The 18514-nt window shown below is 50.4% G+C and overlaps 4 protein-coding genes across 4 annotated transcripts; 1 reads left to right on the top strand and 3 right to left on the bottom strand.

Moving 5' to 3' along the window:
• Positions 1-3277: 3277 nt before the first annotated feature.
• Positions 3278-6128, top strand: IUM83_17709 (uncharacterized protein; the record flags this gene model as incomplete). Its single annotated transcript, XM_067942676.1, has 4 exons — positions 3278-4147; positions 4216-5394; positions 5464-5621; positions 5708-6128. 4 exons carry the CDS (start codon positions 3278-3280, stop codon positions 6126-6128), a joined length of 2628 nt encoding a protein of 875 aa, XP_067779955.1.
• A 4655-nt stretch (positions 6129-10783) lies between these two features.
• Positions 10784-11929, bottom strand: IUM83_17708 (putative alcohol dehydrogenase; the record flags this gene model as incomplete). The annotated part of the gene is made up of 4 exons (XM_067942675.1): positions 10784-10788; positions 10900-11568; positions 11652-11692; positions 11763-11929. The coding sequence occupies 4 exons, from the start codon at positions 11927-11929 to the stop codon at positions 10784-10786; spliced, it is 882 nt and encodes a 293-aa protein (XP_067779956.1).
• Positions 11930-14068: 2139 nt separating this feature from the next.
• Positions 14069-14791, bottom strand: IUM83_17707 (putative secreted RxLR effector protein; the record flags this gene model as incomplete). Its single annotated transcript, XM_067942674.1, has 1 exon — positions 14069-14791. The coding sequence occupies one exon, from the start codon at positions 14789-14791 to the stop codon at positions 14069-14071; it is 723 nt and encodes a 240-aa protein (XP_067779954.1).
• Positions 14792-17320: 2529 nt separating this feature from the next.
• IUM83_17706 (multidrug resistance protein ABC superfamily) lies at positions 17321-18487 on the bottom strand (the record flags this gene model as incomplete). The annotated part of the gene is made up of 1 exon (XM_067942673.1): positions 17321-18487. The coding sequence occupies one exon, from the start codon at positions 18485-18487 to the stop codon at positions 17321-17323; it is 1167 nt and encodes a 388-aa protein (XP_067779961.1).
• Between the last annotated feature and the right edge of the window lie 27 nt (positions 18488-18514).

Below are 18514 nucleotides of genomic sequence, written 5' to 3'. Positions count from 1 at the left end.
TGGCGTCGTTCTGGGCTGGTGAGTGCGCGTGGCTTCTGCGGTTCCCTGTTGGATATTGTAAGGTTAATCCGGTTCTGTATTCCCGATATATAAAAACAACTATCATCGTCGTGGGTGACAATATGGTACGTGCCGGATGGATCGTTGGACGCGCTGGTTGAACGGGTTCAGGTTGAACGCAGCATCGACACGCTATAAATGACCATACGCGCGGGTTGAAGCTCACGGTTTTGTTGTTGCCGGGAAGTCATTCGTCGGTTCTGGACTGATGCGCGATATTTGTGTTCATATCTGTCTCTTGAACTCTACCTGGTTCTTAACAGCGCCTGCCGTTGGTTGGTTCTATGCCGTAAACGCACCCACGGTACACACATTTATACCGATTCGTTTGAAATGGTGCATTTGTTCGTTGATTCCTGGTTAAGTCTATTAAGCCCATTATTATACCTTTGTTGCCCTTTGTGCTGGCATGTCGATGAATACGCACCGGTGATATTTGCCGTATTGGCGCGACAGATGGGCATGCGGTGGTACATAATATTCGATGTTCAAACACACATTGTTGCCCACTTCTTTGTCAGAAGGATGCTCTTTGTGGACGGTTACCGTTTGATATATTCTGCTCTCCCTTTATTGGATTGTGGTGTGGTCAGCTCTCTGTTGAGATGGGGAGGAGGATCAGATAATGTATTTCTTTGGTGCGACGTCGCCAGACCGCAAAGACCCAGCCGGAACGTGCCGGAGAGGGTTCACGGTTTAGATCTCTCATACTACACGGACAGTGTAGCAGATGCCATTGTGGAGCGATACGGTGACGAAACGATGACTGAGAGTCGTGGCACTGCTCCCAGTCTCTTTGATGCGAACCACGTAGCTCTGGTAGACGTTCTGGGTGTCAGCGCGTTGCTCGCGTATTACCTGGAACCTCAGGATCTAACGATGGGGAAAAACGTCAATGGAGAGGCTGCCATATCGGCTGAAGTGACTCATGCGACTGCTTCCTTCTTCACGTCGGACTTCTTAACCACGACAGTCGGAATGCACTACGTCTCGACAACTTACTTGGCTTTGTTTTGGAAATGTTCAATTTTGCACACATCGATGGATAAGAACATAACCGTAGACGATGTGGATGCATCTGTGATGAAGCAATGCGGGAGCAATCTGACGAGCAATCTCCTCCTTTTATTGTAAATCTCATGATCCTTTTCCAGTCGAAAATCAGAGACTACACGACGCTGGACAACTCTACGACGTACATTCTGGGTCGCCGGCGCGAATCGGATCTTGATTATAAAGCGCTAGAAGTTCCTGCACTTGATGAATCTGCGATTTTATCCATCGACGGGTCCAGTTGGTCCAAGAAGGATACAAACGCTACATCAGCTACGACGCTGTCAACAACCCCACGGCTATTTGTATACACCAGATTGCATCCGGCTTGTCAAGTCGGCTCTTCTACAAACCGGCCGCAACGTGCAGAAGTACCAAGCGTATCTGGGAGATGGTCTCGGCAATTGCGCGTTTAGAGACTCGCAAGAGACGGAGTTACAGACACTTTGCCGACTATTCATGACATCAGGTGAAGTTTTGTTTCGCGATCTGGCGGGGAATTTCGTGACAATACCTGCGTGCTCGTCCCTGAATTCGTCAGCCAGTGAAGAGAATCAGGATCTACAACAAGAATATCTGCGCCAGATTGAGTGGTTTATGATCGATACGACAACATTGACACGACGGATTCGCATCACGGACAACACGAGTCGACAAATTCGTACATTCCTCTTGCTGCTGAATCTAATTGGTGCGTCTCACTACGCTCTTCAGTACATTTACATCCTCGTGAGTATCTGGACGTTCGTCAGCAACAGCGTGCTACAGCCTGCCGCAGCAGAGCGCTCTCGTCTTGCCTCTACGGACAGTATATGTTTTAAGCCGGCCCCATTGGTGCGACTTGGCATTCTCGAGCTGTTGATGTGTGATCCAGCTGAGCTCTTGAGCACCCCTCACGATGGTGCTCATGTTTCGGAGCGATTGGGTCTCTCAGTAATATCTTCAGGCTGGGCTGCACCGCAGACCTATCGACTACTGGAGCTGGCATCGTGATTTACTGCAAGCCCGCCATTCCAGTGACTAGTTTCAATCTCGTACTAACGTCCCTTAGCAGCAGCTATTGGGTCATCCGCGTGACATTACAGACGCGCTCACTCGCGATGCGGCTCGATCACGTCGTGCGCGATAACTTCGTCCGCTTCTGGTTCACCAATGCATGTGCTGTTCTGGTCATCCACTTCACATGCAAAGGGATCGCCGATCTCGTCTTCCAGAACGTGGAATTTCATTCGGACCCACATATTTTCGCGATACTTGCAGGGCTGACTCTGGCGCTGGTCATCTCTTCCGGTTTTATCCTAGTTCATCTCGCCTCTACTGATGTCGATCGCTTGAAAGCGCTCGTCCGACAAGAAACGTCGAGATCGCTGTGGAAGGCGGCGAAAGCTCGAGCCACGAGTTACCGCGCCTTTGTTTGCAAATGGAGCACCAACGACATCGATTCCGTGTTATATCACTGTGCGTCTCCACAAATTGCGCGGCAGTTGCAAATTTCCAGCCTGCCAGAGCAGCCAGAGAACCGAAAGTGGAAGCAAGGCAGCAGGTCGGGCGATCCGACGAAACTCGGTAAGGAACCTGCCATCCGCATCAACGACTTCGTCGCCGCGCACTGCGCTGGTGGGGCACATTTACACTTGCAGAGCGTCAAATGGTACCTTCACCCTGACGGGCGTGGGGCGGTGATGGCTATGGAGCCGCTACCAAATAACGCCAGGGTTTACGCCGTAGGTGGGAGTGAACTTAGTCCTCCAAAGAACGTACCAAAGTAGCACGACAAGAAAACTGACCGTCATTTATTTGTCGCAGCTACTGTAATAGTTTAGCTATATTAGTACGCACCGCAATTTATTGAATGAGACGAAGAACGTGAATAGCGGAGTGTGTTTTCATCTTCGCTTCCTTGTTCGATGGTCTTTAAATATCCTCCATGTGACTGCTGGTGCATTTGCATCGACAGGAAAACACACTCGGGAATTCCCCGTGATAGATCAGTCGGCGCTCGTTATCCCCGAGCGCGTTCTTCAAATACACTCCTGCATTCCCTCGCTCGTGCCTTTGTCCGCGGCAGCTGATGTCAGCCGTCGACGGGGATGCGAGCAATATTGGCGGGAACACGGTTACCGTCCACCGACTGTCCGTCGGTGGCCCACGATTCTCAGTAGAGATGCAGGAGCAAGTCAAACAACCGAGCGGGCTAATCCAGCTCAAAGACTACGAGATCACGTATCGGTCCTGCATCGCGATTTTCGTGGTCGTCCTCCTTGGCGTCAGCATGATTCCGCTCAAAGAATACTATCTCGGCAGCTACGTCACCAAACCATTCGACGAAGTGCGCGACGAGGTCGCTGCCAGAAAACTCAACCAAATGGGCGTTGTGATGAGCGGTGTGCACTACTTCGACACGTTCGAGCGCTCTCTCATTCCTCTCATTGACTTAGAAACCAAGAAGGAATTAACCCGCTCTACCGCGGCTAACATCTCGCTGACGGATTTCCTCGTCCGTGCCAACCTGCGTCGTGACGACTTACTAGCAGGTCTTCCAGAGGAGCTGCTGGCAACGTCCGTGGATCTCATGGTTGACGTGCTGGCGCCGCTGTGTGGACCGGTGACCAGTACACTGACGTCCTGGGAGACACCAGCTCAATTGCTCTTTGGAAACTGGTTTCCCGCCATTCGCCACGAATTCTGCCGCGACTTCCACGACCGATTCCCACTCGATCGCTATTTCAACCACGCTGTCACGGCGCCCACCGATGCGAACCTCTCAGATGTTGGAGACGTCACGCTGGGCCTAATCGCCGTCGTGAACATGTCTGAATTGTATTTACGGCACTTCAATGACGCTCTTGTGATCCGTAAGATCATGAAAAACGTGCAGGAAGGGTATATGGGCTTGGATCTCCCCGACTACACGAACGACGTCGCGCAAGCCATCGTAGACAGATACAGCAACGGCATCCCCTTAGCTGACGTCGTGGCGATGCTTCCAGGCTCATATGATATTCATCATGTTGCGCTTGTCGATGTATTGGGCGTGAGCGCTTTACTTGCATACTATCTAGAAACCCAAGAGCTCACAATGGGGTGAACGTGAATGGAGAGGCCGCAATTTTGGCCGAGGTGACCCATGCTGCAGCGTCTTTCTTCACGTCAGACTTCCTGATCGACACAGTTGGGATGCACTTAGCTTCAACGATGCACTTGGCGCCATTCTGGAACTGCGCGATCAAGTACACGACCATGGACAAAGCTATCACAGTCGACGATGTGGATGCCGCCGCTATTAAGCAATGTGGACAAGATCTCTCGGTAATCGTTCCAACATTCGCGGTGAATCTCATGTTTCTCTTCCAGAAAGACGAGCGCGACTATACCAAGCTTGATAACACCACCGTTTACACCTTGGGTCGTCGTCGTGAGACCACGGCGGGCTATGTGCCACTGACGCTCCCAGAGACGTTGACAGAGTCGCCGATACTCGCACTTGACGGCACCGCGTGGACAAAATCTCGCTCAAACACGACGGGAACGCAGCCAGCAACTACCCCGTACGGATATCTATACACGCCGGACTGTCGTGGCACCGTCGACGATGTGATGAAGCAAAGCGGGCGCAACGTTCAGAAGTACCAAGCTTACATGGGCGACGGTCTCGGCAACTGTGCATTCCGCGATTCACAGGAGACAGATCTCCAGACCCTGTGTCGGCTGTTTATGACGACGAATGAGGTGCTTTTCCGTGACCTGAACGGCAATTTGATCGAGCTTCCATCGTGTGCGTCGCTGATCGCCTCTGGGGCTAGCGCGGAGGAGCAGTTGGCCCAGCAAAATAATCTGCGGCAGATCGAGTGGTTCATGATCGATACAACCCTTATAAATCGCCGCATTCGAATCCAAGACAACACGAGCCGGCAGATCCGCACGTTTCTCCTCATTCTCAACTTGATCGGAGCCTCATACTACGCGATGGAGTACATCTACATCCTAAAGAGTGTGTGGATTTTCATTCGCAACAGCGTCTATCGACCTGTAAAGGAGATGCAGTCGCGCCTTGGAACGCTAGATTCGTTCGACAACAAGGCCACTGCGCTTGTTCGAATTGGACTGTTCGAGCTCCTCCAATGTGATCCAGCCGATGGAGCGCTGGAACATCCTGGCACGATGGTGCTGCTCTATCTCGGCGCGATCGGTGCCTTTAGCAACATCTTTTCTCTTAGCTGTACAGCTCAACTTTCAACCGCTGCAGGCAGTATCGTCATTTACTGCACTCCCACCATCCCCGTACGTAGTCTCACACTTGTATTCACGACACTCAGTAGTAGCTACTGGGTGATCCGGGTGACACTTCAGACGCGCTCGCTAGCAATGCGTCTCGACCACGCTGCTCGCAACGACTTCATTCGATTTTGGACGCTCAATGCTTCGGCGGTCCTGGTAATCCACTTCAGCTGCAAAGTAGGGGCGGATTTACTTCTCCGCAACGCGGAGCTCCACTCGGATCCGCACTTGTACGCGATTTTCGGCGGCCTGGCAGTGGCGCTGATTATCTCGACAGGATTCGTGCTGCTGCACTTGGCGTCTACGGACTCAAAAGGGCTGAGGAATCTGGTGAGGAAGCGCTCGAGCAGAACCTTGTGGAGGAAGTTTCCACCAAGGAGTCGAGCGACCGCGCGTTCGTGGCCAAATGGAGCACCCGAGGCCTCGACTCGGTGCTGTATCACTGTGCAACGCCCCAAATCGCGCGACAACTCGAGCTGTTCGGCACCCGGCAGCAAAACGAGTCGGGGCTGGCAAAGAAGCTCAAGAAGTTCGTCGTCGACCAGCCCAGCGGTATCAAAATGCACCAGTTCGTCGCCGTCCACTGTGCAGCCGGTTCCCACGCTCACTTGAAAACGGTCAAATGGTATTTGGAGCCGAACGGAATGGGGAGTCATGAGCGTGAGTCCAGCGCCGAAAGCGACAACAACAGCTCGGGTGGTGTGTGCGACCGAGGAGACCGTGGACACCGAGCATGATAAGCGGTAATTAAATAACGCTATTCGCACCGTGTAGCAGTTTCGTGCTCGCTGCACTTCGCGATCACTGGCTCCGAATTATCAGAGTTGAAGTCGGCATCGCCCACCAAATAGAGGTTGGCGCCACAGTCCGGGTGCGAGCACTTGGTTCCGCCAGTGTGGGGGAAGCGCAGCCCCTTGACCATTGAGCGCGTCGTGATCCTCACCCCGTCTCGGAGCACTGGTGGCCCTCCGTGCATGTGACAGTGGCACGACTTCGCTTTGGTCTGTTCCTCACACCATTCGTCGCACGACGTGCACACAACGCACTACTCCCCCCAACTCAGCCGTGACGCACGCTGTCGATTACCGGAGATAACGTTAACTAGTTGTTATTAACCCTTGATGACGTCATTTCATAAGATGGAATAACACCACGATCAAAGGCTACGTCATTTTGTGGCAGTCGGCATCTCAATCTGGCATCGACGTGGCTTACTTGTGGCTGACCTGCCTGATCCAGAGCCGCTGTGGTACGACGCACCTGCTATCAACAGCACGGAGGACGAAGAGATGGGCAGCACTGGCAGGAAGAGACGGCCGCGCAGAGACGCAAGAAATGCACGCACTGAGAAACGAAGGCCATGAACTTGCTCTAGGCCTGCGTGGTATAGCCCGAAGACAGTACTTTGCCCACCCGCACCGATCAAGTAGGAGGAGGAGGCATTAGCAGCCATCGACGCCAAGTAGCTCTCAAATTGGTTCACGAACACGCGCAAGCACCTGTGACAGCCGTTGCTTCGCTCGTTGGGCGTAAAGGTCGTTCATGAACTTCCTATGTTCACGGGCCGTGAAGACCCACGTGACAAAAAGCTGGACATGCCGCCAACTACCCTCCTGGTGACACAGCCAATGTTGACGCAGGAGCAGCAGGGCTGATGGTTGATTCTGCATCTGGTGTGAACTGTCGATCGGGGCCGGTGGATCGAGATTGCCCTCATTGCCCTTGGTGCTTGTGTATCCAGGGCTATGAAGATGTCGGATCGGGCCCGGCCAGCACTGCACGTTGTCAACTGCTGGCGGTTCACCTCACATGTGCACTTTAGCCTCACGGGCCAGGACTTTTCGCTGAAATAGTTTCATATCCACGCCGGGTGGAATGGACTCGCTGACACGAGATCTTCTTCATGGCGTCACTTCCGGAATTGAGTGGACGCCAGCGACGCAGGCGCATGCCCACGCCACGAGCACATTCGCCACTTCTGAATTTGCTACGATCAACACCACACATAGCAAATTTCGGCAGCAATGGACTCGACATCTATCCCTTGGTCCGTGATGCCACCTCAGCAACTACCCATCGAACTAGTTGAAGTTTTATGCGGCTACTTCACCGGCTTTGACGCTTTCAGTTTATCCCTCACGAACGCTTGGTGGAGAAATTATCTGTCGGACGAGTCGTTCTGGAAGAAATGCCTGCGAGGACTGAGGACCAGGGAGAATCACCCGAGTGGGACACAGTCGTGGAAGAAGCAGTACGTGCAGTCTCGATCGATGCTTTTCGAGGCCCCGAAATCCAACGGCTCCTCGAAGCTTCTGGATTCCTTCATGTACCTCACGAACGGAGAAAACAAGCAGAGATTGGGGCGCTTCCAGCTGACGCACATGGGTGGTGAGAGTTTCAGCTTTGATCTCTGGTTCAGCCTACTGTCCGAGTCTCGAGAAGAGCGATTCGGGGGTATTATTTACGGGTTGCAATCATCAAGTCGAGAAAGCTGCGAGTGGCCGCATTTCTACCATCAATTCGTGATGGTGACCTCGACTGGAGATCTGTGCTGCTCGGTGCTAGATGAAAAGCCCGTGGTCGCTCGCAGGCTGAAGCCGAACCGGTGGTACCACGTCGCATTGACCTATGATCACCCTGCGCAACTCCAAGATGTCTACTTCAATGGGCTGAAAGTGCAGTCGAAGACTGGGTTGTGGCGTTACCAGTGGCATTTCATGACGTACGCGCAGGTCGGAACAGGCTTCGACGCTTCTGATGCATTAAACGGTCCGGGCTGGCGCGGATTCCACGGTGTCATTGATGCTTTTCGAGTGTGGGGAGCCGTACTTTCGCAAGATGAGGTCACGAAATTGGAGAGGTGGGTTACTCGGCAATGAGAGACTGAAGTCTTCTCTGGTGCAAGAGGGGTCTGACAACGATGCAGGACACGCTCGTCTAGTCAAATGCACTCGGCCTACCGAATCGGAAACACTGCAATTAGCTCTCATTAAACGTTTTTCGTATTAATAACAGAAAATTATCATATAATATACATGTACAAATGTATTCGTGGGCTGAAGGCACATGTAAGACGCTGCTAGATACTAGCAGTATCTAGTTAGGAGAGGGAACACAAGTGGTAACGATTCCTGATTTTTTCTCACCTAAAATGACCTCTTTTTGATGGAAAAGGCTACGCTGTTGATGATCGTCGTGTGACAGCTTGGCAAGCCGAAACAAAAGCCTTTATCGACCAGATCAAGTTATTGAGGCAGGTATAAGTTATACTGCAAAAGCTAACCTACCTAGAACTTCCTCAGACAGCAAGAATGCTGCTAAGAAACGTGCTAAGTTGCTCTTTTCTTCAACTTGCCTGTAAGTGGCGTCTTCAAGCGCTTCCTCAACTTAATTGCATACCGCAGCTTCTGGAGATCATCGCTTCGTGTAAGGCGCGTGTTTAAATGATCGATGTCCGTCAGTTTAACACCGGATTTTTTCTCTGCGGACAGTTTGGCGCTTTTCGTGAGGCGCGTGTTCAAGTGGTCGGCACTCGTCAACTTGACTCCCGACTTCTCTGCGGCGAGTTTGGCACTGTTCACGAGTCGAGTGTTCATGCGGCCGGTGTCCTTCAACTTGATTACCAAATTCCCATACTTTTCCATACCTCTCTCTTCAGCGTCGTCATCAATATCCAACTTGTTTCCTTGCCCGGTTCTCAAGAAGCGTTTCGCTTGGTTATCATTCTGGCCAACTTTTCTCTGTGAAATAGCCTTCGTGTCTGCGATGGAAGCCGTGGCATTGATACTTGCCAGAAGAACAGCGGTAGCACCGAGCAGCAACGAGGCGAGGCGCATGCTTTGCAGGGGAAGATATTCGTTTTTGACTTCGGCGTTGAGGAGCTTCTTGGGAAGTGACAAGTTTGCAGCCAGTACCGGGTACTGTTCGTCAGGTTGGGGCTGGAATCGAATGGACTGCTTCGATCCGAGATCCGGAACGGGATTGCGAAGATAGATGGGTTGGCTCTGCAGCAGCGCCAACGTCTACTGACTTTATCTTTCATCAACTGACGGAAATCGCGGGGCGACTCCTTTACAAGACGTATTATTGTCCGTCCACGAAACATGAATTAGGGCAGCTGGCTAGCATCCCCTTGCTTATATTCAGAAGTGAGCTACGAGAGAGGTTGCGCAACCGTCACAAATCCATGAAATATTACAATTCACTTTTACGAAACTGTTTTTTTTAGTAAAAAAGCAGCTGCTTGATTGGCTGGGTGTCCTGCTACGCCACATATGATTATATAAAACACGAATATCAGTGGTTTGTAAGGGGAACATCTCAAAGCTGATTGGCTGTTTTTCTAGAGAATGGAACTATAATTGCTTCCATTGACATAAGGCACGATTAACCTCTTTCATGGGTCATATTTTCATGGTTGAATAAATTAATTTCTGATGATGCAGCGAATTTAAACCTCACACCTCCCAAAGTCGATCATTTATACTGCCCACTACCGTGATCGATGTATTGCGGTAACTTTTTGCGGGCTTAAACAAAAACAATTCAATTTTATATATTATTTTCCAAGTACTGCCAGGTAGTATTAGAGTGAAGCTGTTGTCTGTTGTGATTGTTTGCGCTCGCGCGGCGTAATTGCCATCGTGAAGGTTTACGCTGGCACAGGGTAAACCTGCTCACGACGAGACTTAGCAGAAAGGCTGACGAGGACTGCAAGGCAGGCAGGATACAGGATGCTGAAGCTAAGTAGGTTTCACAGACTGCAAGTAATTCACTTCTTATTTTGCCAAGAACACCGAACACCTAGCATCTTTCAGATTGTAATTCGGAATCACAATCTGAAACATGCTTGGTGGTGGGTATCACTGATTCCTCCTGATTGTGATAAAATGTACCCTTCGGAGGCTATCACTAAAGAGAGGATTGTCTCTGTGTGTATAGTGTCCAGTGTATTTTGGCGCAAGGAGATAATTCAAAATCATATCTCATAAGAAAGAGAGTCACTACAGCAACGTTTCCATTGTCGAATCATTCACAACAATACACCAATTGTACACGTATGTTTGCGAACCGGAGCCGAATGGACAAGCAAGGACGGGAGGAAGCCACGCGTTGGCTATAAGAGGAACATCAGAGTGTTATGCTACGTAGTAGTAGAATACCTTGCCTTACCAATCTGCCAGCGGCTTCCATCCCAAAACGATAAAGTTCTTATCTTCTTAGGAATTCTGATAGTCCTTGAGTTACGGCGCGAGTCCTGTCGTTCTTGAACGTATTGAGACACCGATTAACCCCATCTTTAGTCAAGAGCGGCCCAAACCGAAACGCGCGCAAAATCCTCAACCAAAAGAACTACGTATACCCTCAACTGTGCTTGGACAGATTGTTGAAATTAGACTGAGATACGCAAGAGTTGAAACAAAACCGGCTTATTTCTTAAGAAGACAGCCCCAGTATTCTGCTCACGCCAGCTTAACCACGATCTTGCCGATGTTCTTGCGCGCGTACATGTAGTCGATTGCGTCCGGAATGCTCTCGAGTCCTTCAAACTTGACCGGGTCGATCCCCGGCACCAGTTTTTCTCGTCGATCAGCTTCAGCAGCCGCTGCATATGCGGGTGGAACTGATCGCGGTAGTGACCCGAGATGAACCCGCGCAGCGACGCTGACTTGAATAGCAGCTTGGGCACGAGCTCGCTGGCCGTGAACGTGTCCTTGGCTCCATGATACGCGGTGATGTGTCCGAACGCAATAATCCGACCCTTGACAGCCATGTTGTCCACGATTGTGCGGAACAAGTCCCCGCCCACCGTCTCGAACACGAGGTCCACGCCGTTCGGGTACTCCTTCTTGAGCACCTCGTCCACGTTCTCCGTGTTGTAGTTGATCACGCGGTCGCAGCCGATGGACTTCAAGTGGGCCGCCTTGGCGTCTGAGCTCGTGGTGCCGATCACGTGGTTGCCCGCCAGCTTAGCCAGCTGCACCACGAACTGGCCAGTGCCACCAGCCGCAGCCGTGACCAGCACGGTCTCGTTGGACTTCATTTCGCCGACTTGCTCCAGCGCGATGGACGCGGAGCTGCCGCCCACAATCAGCGGCAGGGCGTCGGGCGTGGCTGCTGGCACCTTCACCACCATGGCCATGTCCACCTCGTTGTACTCGGCGAAGGCGCCCAGCTCTTCAGTCAACAGTAAAGAAGCAGGATAACGTCAGAAGCCGTTTCATCATGGAAAGGAAAGGAGGTCGTGGCTTTTCTCTTACTTCGGTAAGCGACGGCGTCCCCACTTTGACGCCGGTGACCCCTCCCTACGTCCAGGACGACCCCACAGCGTCCAGTCCGCAACCGAACGGCGGCGGAGAGAGCCCGTGTACGCGCCGTTCGTCACGTTGACGTCGGTGGCGTTGATGCCCACGTAGTGGTTCTTGACAACCACCGAGTTGGTCCCCGCCTTGGGCAGCGCCGGCTCCACCACGAGTCTCGTGGCCGCGCGGAAGTCCGTGGACTTGGTGTGCACCTCCAGTCGCTTGTAGCTCGGCATGGTTGGCGAGGGGGTGGGGGGGGGGCGGGGTCGTAAGGTAGTGGAGTTACTGTAGTGAGCTCTTGGAAGCAGATCGAGTTGTGGGTGACAGGATCGGCGATGCATTTGTAGATCAAATCTTGTCAGTCAATTGAAGACATGTACCGAGAAAACGGTACACAATCGTTTTTCGCAGATGAATACGTCAACGAACAGTACTGTAATCAGTTGAAGTGATGACAGGGCAATCATAGGTTGCGAAGGAAGGCCAGAGGCGACGTGCTCTTCCGTCGAGGCTGGCACACCATTGTATTATACTTAGTTGACTGAAACACCCGAAGAATGAGGGGAGGGGGCAGCCCCAACGGATTCATTGCGTGATCATAACGCGTAACTCGACTTGGATAAACCTTCGTGCCAGTCAGCCTACCCCGATTTGGGATCTGTAGCATTGCATCACCATCCAGCTCCGGAGAGTGAGGTGCGGTCATGTCGGTCTACACCAAGTTCTGTGGCCGCTGCAGATCCGCGATATCACCGGTTAGGGGCTCAACAAGAAGATCGAGGTGGAACTCCGAGGAGAAAAAGATGCTGTTCGACAAGGGTATTGTCGCCTTCCTCAGCACACTGTTTGAGGAAGGTTGCGTCACACAGGGGGCGTCTCGGCGACGGCGGCCAAGTACAACAACCCTACCAACTCTGATATCAGGCTCGTTGTGATAGTCGATGTTGCAGACAACTCGGAACCTGAAGATAATAAAGGTTTGTCACTGCGGAGTTCTCGTGCTCCGTTTTATCTAACGTGGTGTTGTCTCCAGCCACCGCTGTGACAGGCTCGTTCAGTGCTTCGCAGTGAACGAGTTCATGGAGAACCGACCTCTGTGAAATGTTTGTCTTGGTTCCCTACGATATTGCATGAAGTTTAGAGAATACTTGACCACGATGACTCGCGCGGTCAGATAGGTCCTTTGTCACGGCAAAAAGAAGATGTACCAGTGCCATCAACAACCCTTTACTGCACTGGTGTTCCCAGCCAAGTCGCAGACGACCTAGTGTAAAGTGAACAACCAAACTGGACGCTAGTCTGGAGGTAAGTATAAATTTGATCGAGTGCTGGTGGTTTACTGCGTTGAAGAAGCGGTCTCCATGTGAACGGGAAACAGAACGCTGTATCCATGGTAATCGAGAAGCACAACTCAGATAGGACGCTATAGTGTACTTGTACAATCGGCTAGATCAGGTTTTAAAGAGCTCATTGGAAATCTGATTGACAACTACAGTTCGCTTCAATCCTTGAGTAGAGTACGTACTCAGCAAATGGAGTATTTGAATATTGCTACTGAATCTTAACACGAAAAACACATATTTCTACTACCAGCACGCTTCTAAACGGTAAGATGAGAGCCAATTGGGCTTGAGCCAAAGCATTCACTTTGTGAGGTGCGGTAATACTACGTAGTTGTATATATCAAAGCGGTAGCGAGTAATGTTCATGAAATACAGAAGCAAATGACAACGGCAAAAGAAAGCATCCTCATGGAATATCCAAAATATTTTTTTTGTTCAGAAGTAGGACAGAGTAGTAGACAGATTGATTCGTTTACGGAAGCAATAAACAAGGAGAAGCGTTCTTTGATCTTGATGTACTGTTCGAGCATTTCTGATTCCCACGCCGAATTTGTCATTGAGATCTTCATTTCTTCTGGTCATTTGTAAGAATTTACCGCGCTAATCGTAGCTAGCGTACTCCGAAAACATTTTTTGTGATTTTTACCTGACACAAACGAACTGTAAGTGTTGTTTGCATACGTGTGTACACCTTATCATCCACCTCAAATACGAATTCATTGTTCTAGGTCAGTACTTCGTCAATCCAAGTCTTTCGCCATAATAGGTATCCGTATAAAGCGCAGCGAAATCTATATAAAAGCATGAGTTCACATACCACCCAACTCGCGTTATCCTATCAGAATATCTTCACCGTGTTGATAATTATGATCTGTGAGCAATACTATACAGACTAATTCAACAGGACAAACTAATCGGTTTTCACAATAAATGTCTGAGTTCAACATCGTCAGTAATTACGTTGAAAAGGTCTTGACTAAAACTCGAACTACTTCGAAGTAAATCATCTGCTTTCAACTTTAAAGATCCTCTCTAATTGACCAAGCGCTGCTTCTTAGCTTTGATCAGCTTCTGAAATAGCTGATAGTACTCGTAGTTCGGGTTTCCATGCTTCGCGTTCTTGCCCATCATTTCGAGTACATACCAGCTCGGTCTATCGGCGTTCGCCCAAATCCTCACTTTCACTGACAACTCGGTTGCCGAACTGATCTCAGGCTCGAAAGAGGCTCTTTTGTAGTGCCAAATCTCGTCGTCCAGCTTCGTCGCGTACCGAATATACGTCGTCAACGCGTCGCTTTCCTTGAGTTCTTGCTTGGTGAGCTTGTCCAGCCCCAAGATTGTCCAGACTTCAGCCGTGGGGGTGTCTTTGTTGATCCATGCGTCCACCTTCCGCGCGTCCATCTTTTCTACGAACTCCTCGAAGATCTTGTAGTTCGGGTGAGCTTTCAGCGCTGCACCCGTCAGAGTTTTATCGATATGAAGTACGTCCTTGACGTAGTCGTCGGTCTTCCCAGTGTTCACCCAAAACGTTACGCTCCCCATCTTGGTAACATCGTCCACAAATTGTGAGATAAACCCTCTTTCCTCTGTGTCGGTGCTGTAGCTCTTAGCCGCACGCAACAATCTACCGCTGCTGACGACGATCGGGTCGGTAATTGAGGTCACTGCTGACACCCTTGACTTTGCGCCCGCCGCGAGTGATTCACCGCCAGCGAGAAAGGCGGCTGTCGCCATCATTGTGGCGTAGAAGCGCATGCCTGGGGTGGTACGGCTTCTGAAGTAAATTGTGGAATGAAGAGAGTTTCGTGGAGGGGAGAGGCGTGAACTAGCGAATATCGGTACATGGGTGCATCGATACAGTTGGTTGAAGAGCACGCCCAAGAAACAGATTGCGTTGGGAACCTGACTCATTTTCTGTGCAAGTAGTATTTTTACTATGAAGTGTATAATTGGGATAGAAGTATTCTTCGTATCGACTATATTTAGCACCGGATGCATGTATAATATACATAATATTATAGAATATATTATATACTTAGTTGAGTACACATAATGGCAGCGTCCATCAGTTCTGTGCGCTATTCGCCACGTACACAGTGCGTTATTGTAGCATATCAGAGACCGACTCGAACGATTGCCTAGCTACCTTTGCTTTCAAATTTGGCCAACCAGTTTCTCGGAACGCCGCCACGCATTGTGCCTTGCGCATCAGGAGAATATCTAAATTGTGTGTGTACTGTACGTACACCCGTAAACCGCAGATCAAGTCGAGCCCTTGCAATCCAACAAAGTCTTGACAAATGCCCACGATCCCTTCGAGGAGTGTTCCCTCGCGATGCCTGAGTTGCGAACCAGCAGAATGAGATAGCGAGGAGGATGCAAACGAGTCATGGTAGATGATAGGAGTCCTCTCTCACAGACGTCTTAGTAGCGATATGTAGCTCAATAAACAGTATGTTATCTTTCTCAAATTATTGGCAAATGTAAGGCTGCGTGCACGTCGTGTACATGTACCATCAAACGGCAGGTTGCTGTCCGCACCAGAGGACGCTCTGAAAAAAGTTTGCGACGGTAATGTGCATCGTCAGGACAACAACGTCGTCTCTGTCGTAGCCTTTCTGCAACACGGACCTTACAATGCCTCGATGCAGGTTCCTGGGTGTGGAATGCTCATTCCAGCAACTTTTTGCTTGTGCATGGCAAAACGCAACAAAATTGGTATACAAATTGAACTCACGTAATACCACTTAATAAATATAATTGTCTAACCCCACCAGCATGTTCGTATCCTTTGCTAGCTTCAGGAAAAAATCTCCTAACCCCATCGACATGTTATTTCTATTATTCTTTTATTTTTACCTTTTCAAGCTGTTGTCATGGGAAGTTTTTAATGTATAAGCAGCTTACTACCCTATACGGCAGCAATTTTTCCTACTCTGATTTGTGTGCAGTAGCTGTTTGTATACTCTCATGTCCCCTATCCCCCCCCCATGCTCGTTTTGTAGAACAGGAGACGATGGGATTGACATACACGTATCTGACGACCGCATCAGCTACGAATGTTTATTGGTATGATGGAGGTGCAGTATCTGCGTCATCATGGAACTTCATAATAAAGCTTAGTTTGAAGGTCGTTTTAACTCCTTTAAGAGTCTAAAATATTTGATCATCATTGAATCGAATAAAAAAAACGACATTTTGTGCATTTAGTGGCATCGATCTACACAAAATTGTTATTCCGTACTTGCCGAGTGCTGTCCTTGGCTGCTCATCGGAGGTGGTGGTTTAGCGTCTGTGTTCTTATTTATTTTAAAGCAGCGCTTCCGTCCAGTCTCGCAACTACGGACAACATTGTACATCATTTCGGCCTTACCCACCTGCTACAGTAAGAAAAGAAGACGACACATCATTATTCATCGTGCCTGGAGCAAACTGCAATGAATCCAAGCGACTGCGTGAGACGGATGCGGGTGCTGAAGCTCAGAACTTCACCAATCGTGTACGCAGCAACTCGTGCAACATGACAATTTCTTTCGAAACGACCCTCCCAGCGTCTACCGTTGCTCATACTCGCTCAATCGGAGGCTAGATTCTCTAGCTTAATCCGTTCGACACGCCATTGTATGGAAGCAACTGTACGGCCACGTTGCACAGCTTCACCCTACGTCTGGACAAAATCGTCTAGATAATACTTTGCTGCAAAATTCAGTGCTCTTGATAGATCGATACGAAAGTTCCCACTTCCCAGCAATTGGATCAACGTTTACCCAGTTTTACCGCCTCGGCCACGGCCTCTTCTGGGGACATCAATAACACATCGACAGCGTGAACAGCTTGAGGCAGCGACAGGATTGAGGTTGGGAGCTATTTGGCGGCATCGCATGGGCATTTGGCAGTGGTGGAATTCGAAATGCAATATGCTGGCGAGGGCAGAATTTACACCCACGTACTGCATAGAACCCCAGTGTCGTGTGATGCGCTTAGCTTACGATCTCGCCAATGATCCCGAGACGATGTTTACAGCGTTCGGGAGCCCGTCGTTGATTTTTCGATGGGAGCTCGGACCAGCCCTTGACCACGCCGAAAGTAATGGCAGCAAGACGTCTTCGACGTGAATTTTCAAGCGATCGACAAGTATTATGGCGGCGAGGTATCTTCGTTAAGTAACTCCACAGAATGTCTTGGTTGGTGGCAAGTCAATCGAGTGTGAGTGGGACAAGTGTGAGGATCAAGAGAAGAAGTGTCAGTTGAACACAAGCAGAAAATTACATGTCGGTTTTCTGCCTACGCTGTAGCTGTCTCCACCAACTTGGCATAGATACCGTGACGACTGACGAGCTCTTGGTGTGTTCCCTGTTCTGCGATCTTGCCGCCACTTACGACGCAGATTTTATCTGCATGGCGAATTGTCGATAGTCGGTGCGCGATCACGATGGTTGTACGACGGTGCATCGCAACTACCTTGTCCAGAGCCTCTTGCACAACTTTCTCGCTCTCCAAGTCCAGCGCACTTGTCGCTTCGTCTAGCAGCAGGATGCTAGGATTCTTTATCATCGCGCGGGCGATTGCAATCCGCTGCTTCTGACCGCCCGACAACTGCTCGCCTTTCACCCCAACCTGCGTGTTATAGCCGTCGGGGAACTGCATAATGAAGTCGTGCGCGTTCGCCATCCTTGCCACCGTCTCGATTTCTTCCATACTCGGTGTCTTGTCCAAACCATACGCGATATTCTCAGCGATGGTGCCAATAAACAGCGTTGGCTCCTGACCGACCAGTCCAAGCTGGCCACGCAGCCATCGGACGTTTAACTGCTTCAAATCCACTCCGTCGAGCAGCACCTGACCACTGATGGGATCGTAGAACCTCTCTAGCAGCGACACACACGTGCTTTTGCCGCCTCCACTCGGACCACAAAACGCAACAGTCTTGCCAGGCTCGATGGTAAGGTTGTAGTTTTGCAGCACCGTCATGTTAGGTCGTGTCGGGTACCTGAAAAGTACATCCTTGAACTCGATCTTGCCAATTACGGTGTCAGGACGCAAACCTTCCTCCGAAAATGAGTCAATGGGCAATTGCCGGTCACGAAGCGAAAGAATGACCCCTCCAGCCTCGAATGCACCATCAGCGTCGGCAAGGTATCCGATGGAACCGCCCACTGTTTGGGACGACATGATAATAGCCATCAGCGACCGCATCAGCTGCAGGAACGTAATTTTTCCATCATCTACGAGCTTGCCGCCGTACCAAAACGCGAACGCGTACGTTGCGAATACAATGAAAGAACTGAACCCCACTGTGAGCCCATTCACTTGTGCGTCTCGCTCTCCGCTCTTCATTGGGGCATCTAGCAGTACAGAGAATTTATCACACGAAGACCGCTCAAGTCCCAGTGACACGACGGTGCGGATGTTTCCGAGCACTTCAGACGCATGAGCTCCAACTTCGGCCATGTCATCCGCGAGAATACTTTTTCCGCG

Source organism: Phytophthora cinnamomi (assembly GCF_018691715.1).
Source record: "Phytophthora cinnamomi strain GKB4 chromosome Unknown Contig131, whole genome shotgun sequence".
In the NCBI taxonomy this organism is placed as follows: domain Eukaryota; phylum Oomycota; class Peronosporomycetes; order Peronosporales; family Peronosporaceae; genus Phytophthora; species Phytophthora cinnamomi.
Note: the sequence above shows the minus strand (reverse complement) of the source record. Positions and strands in the feature narration are given on the sequence as shown.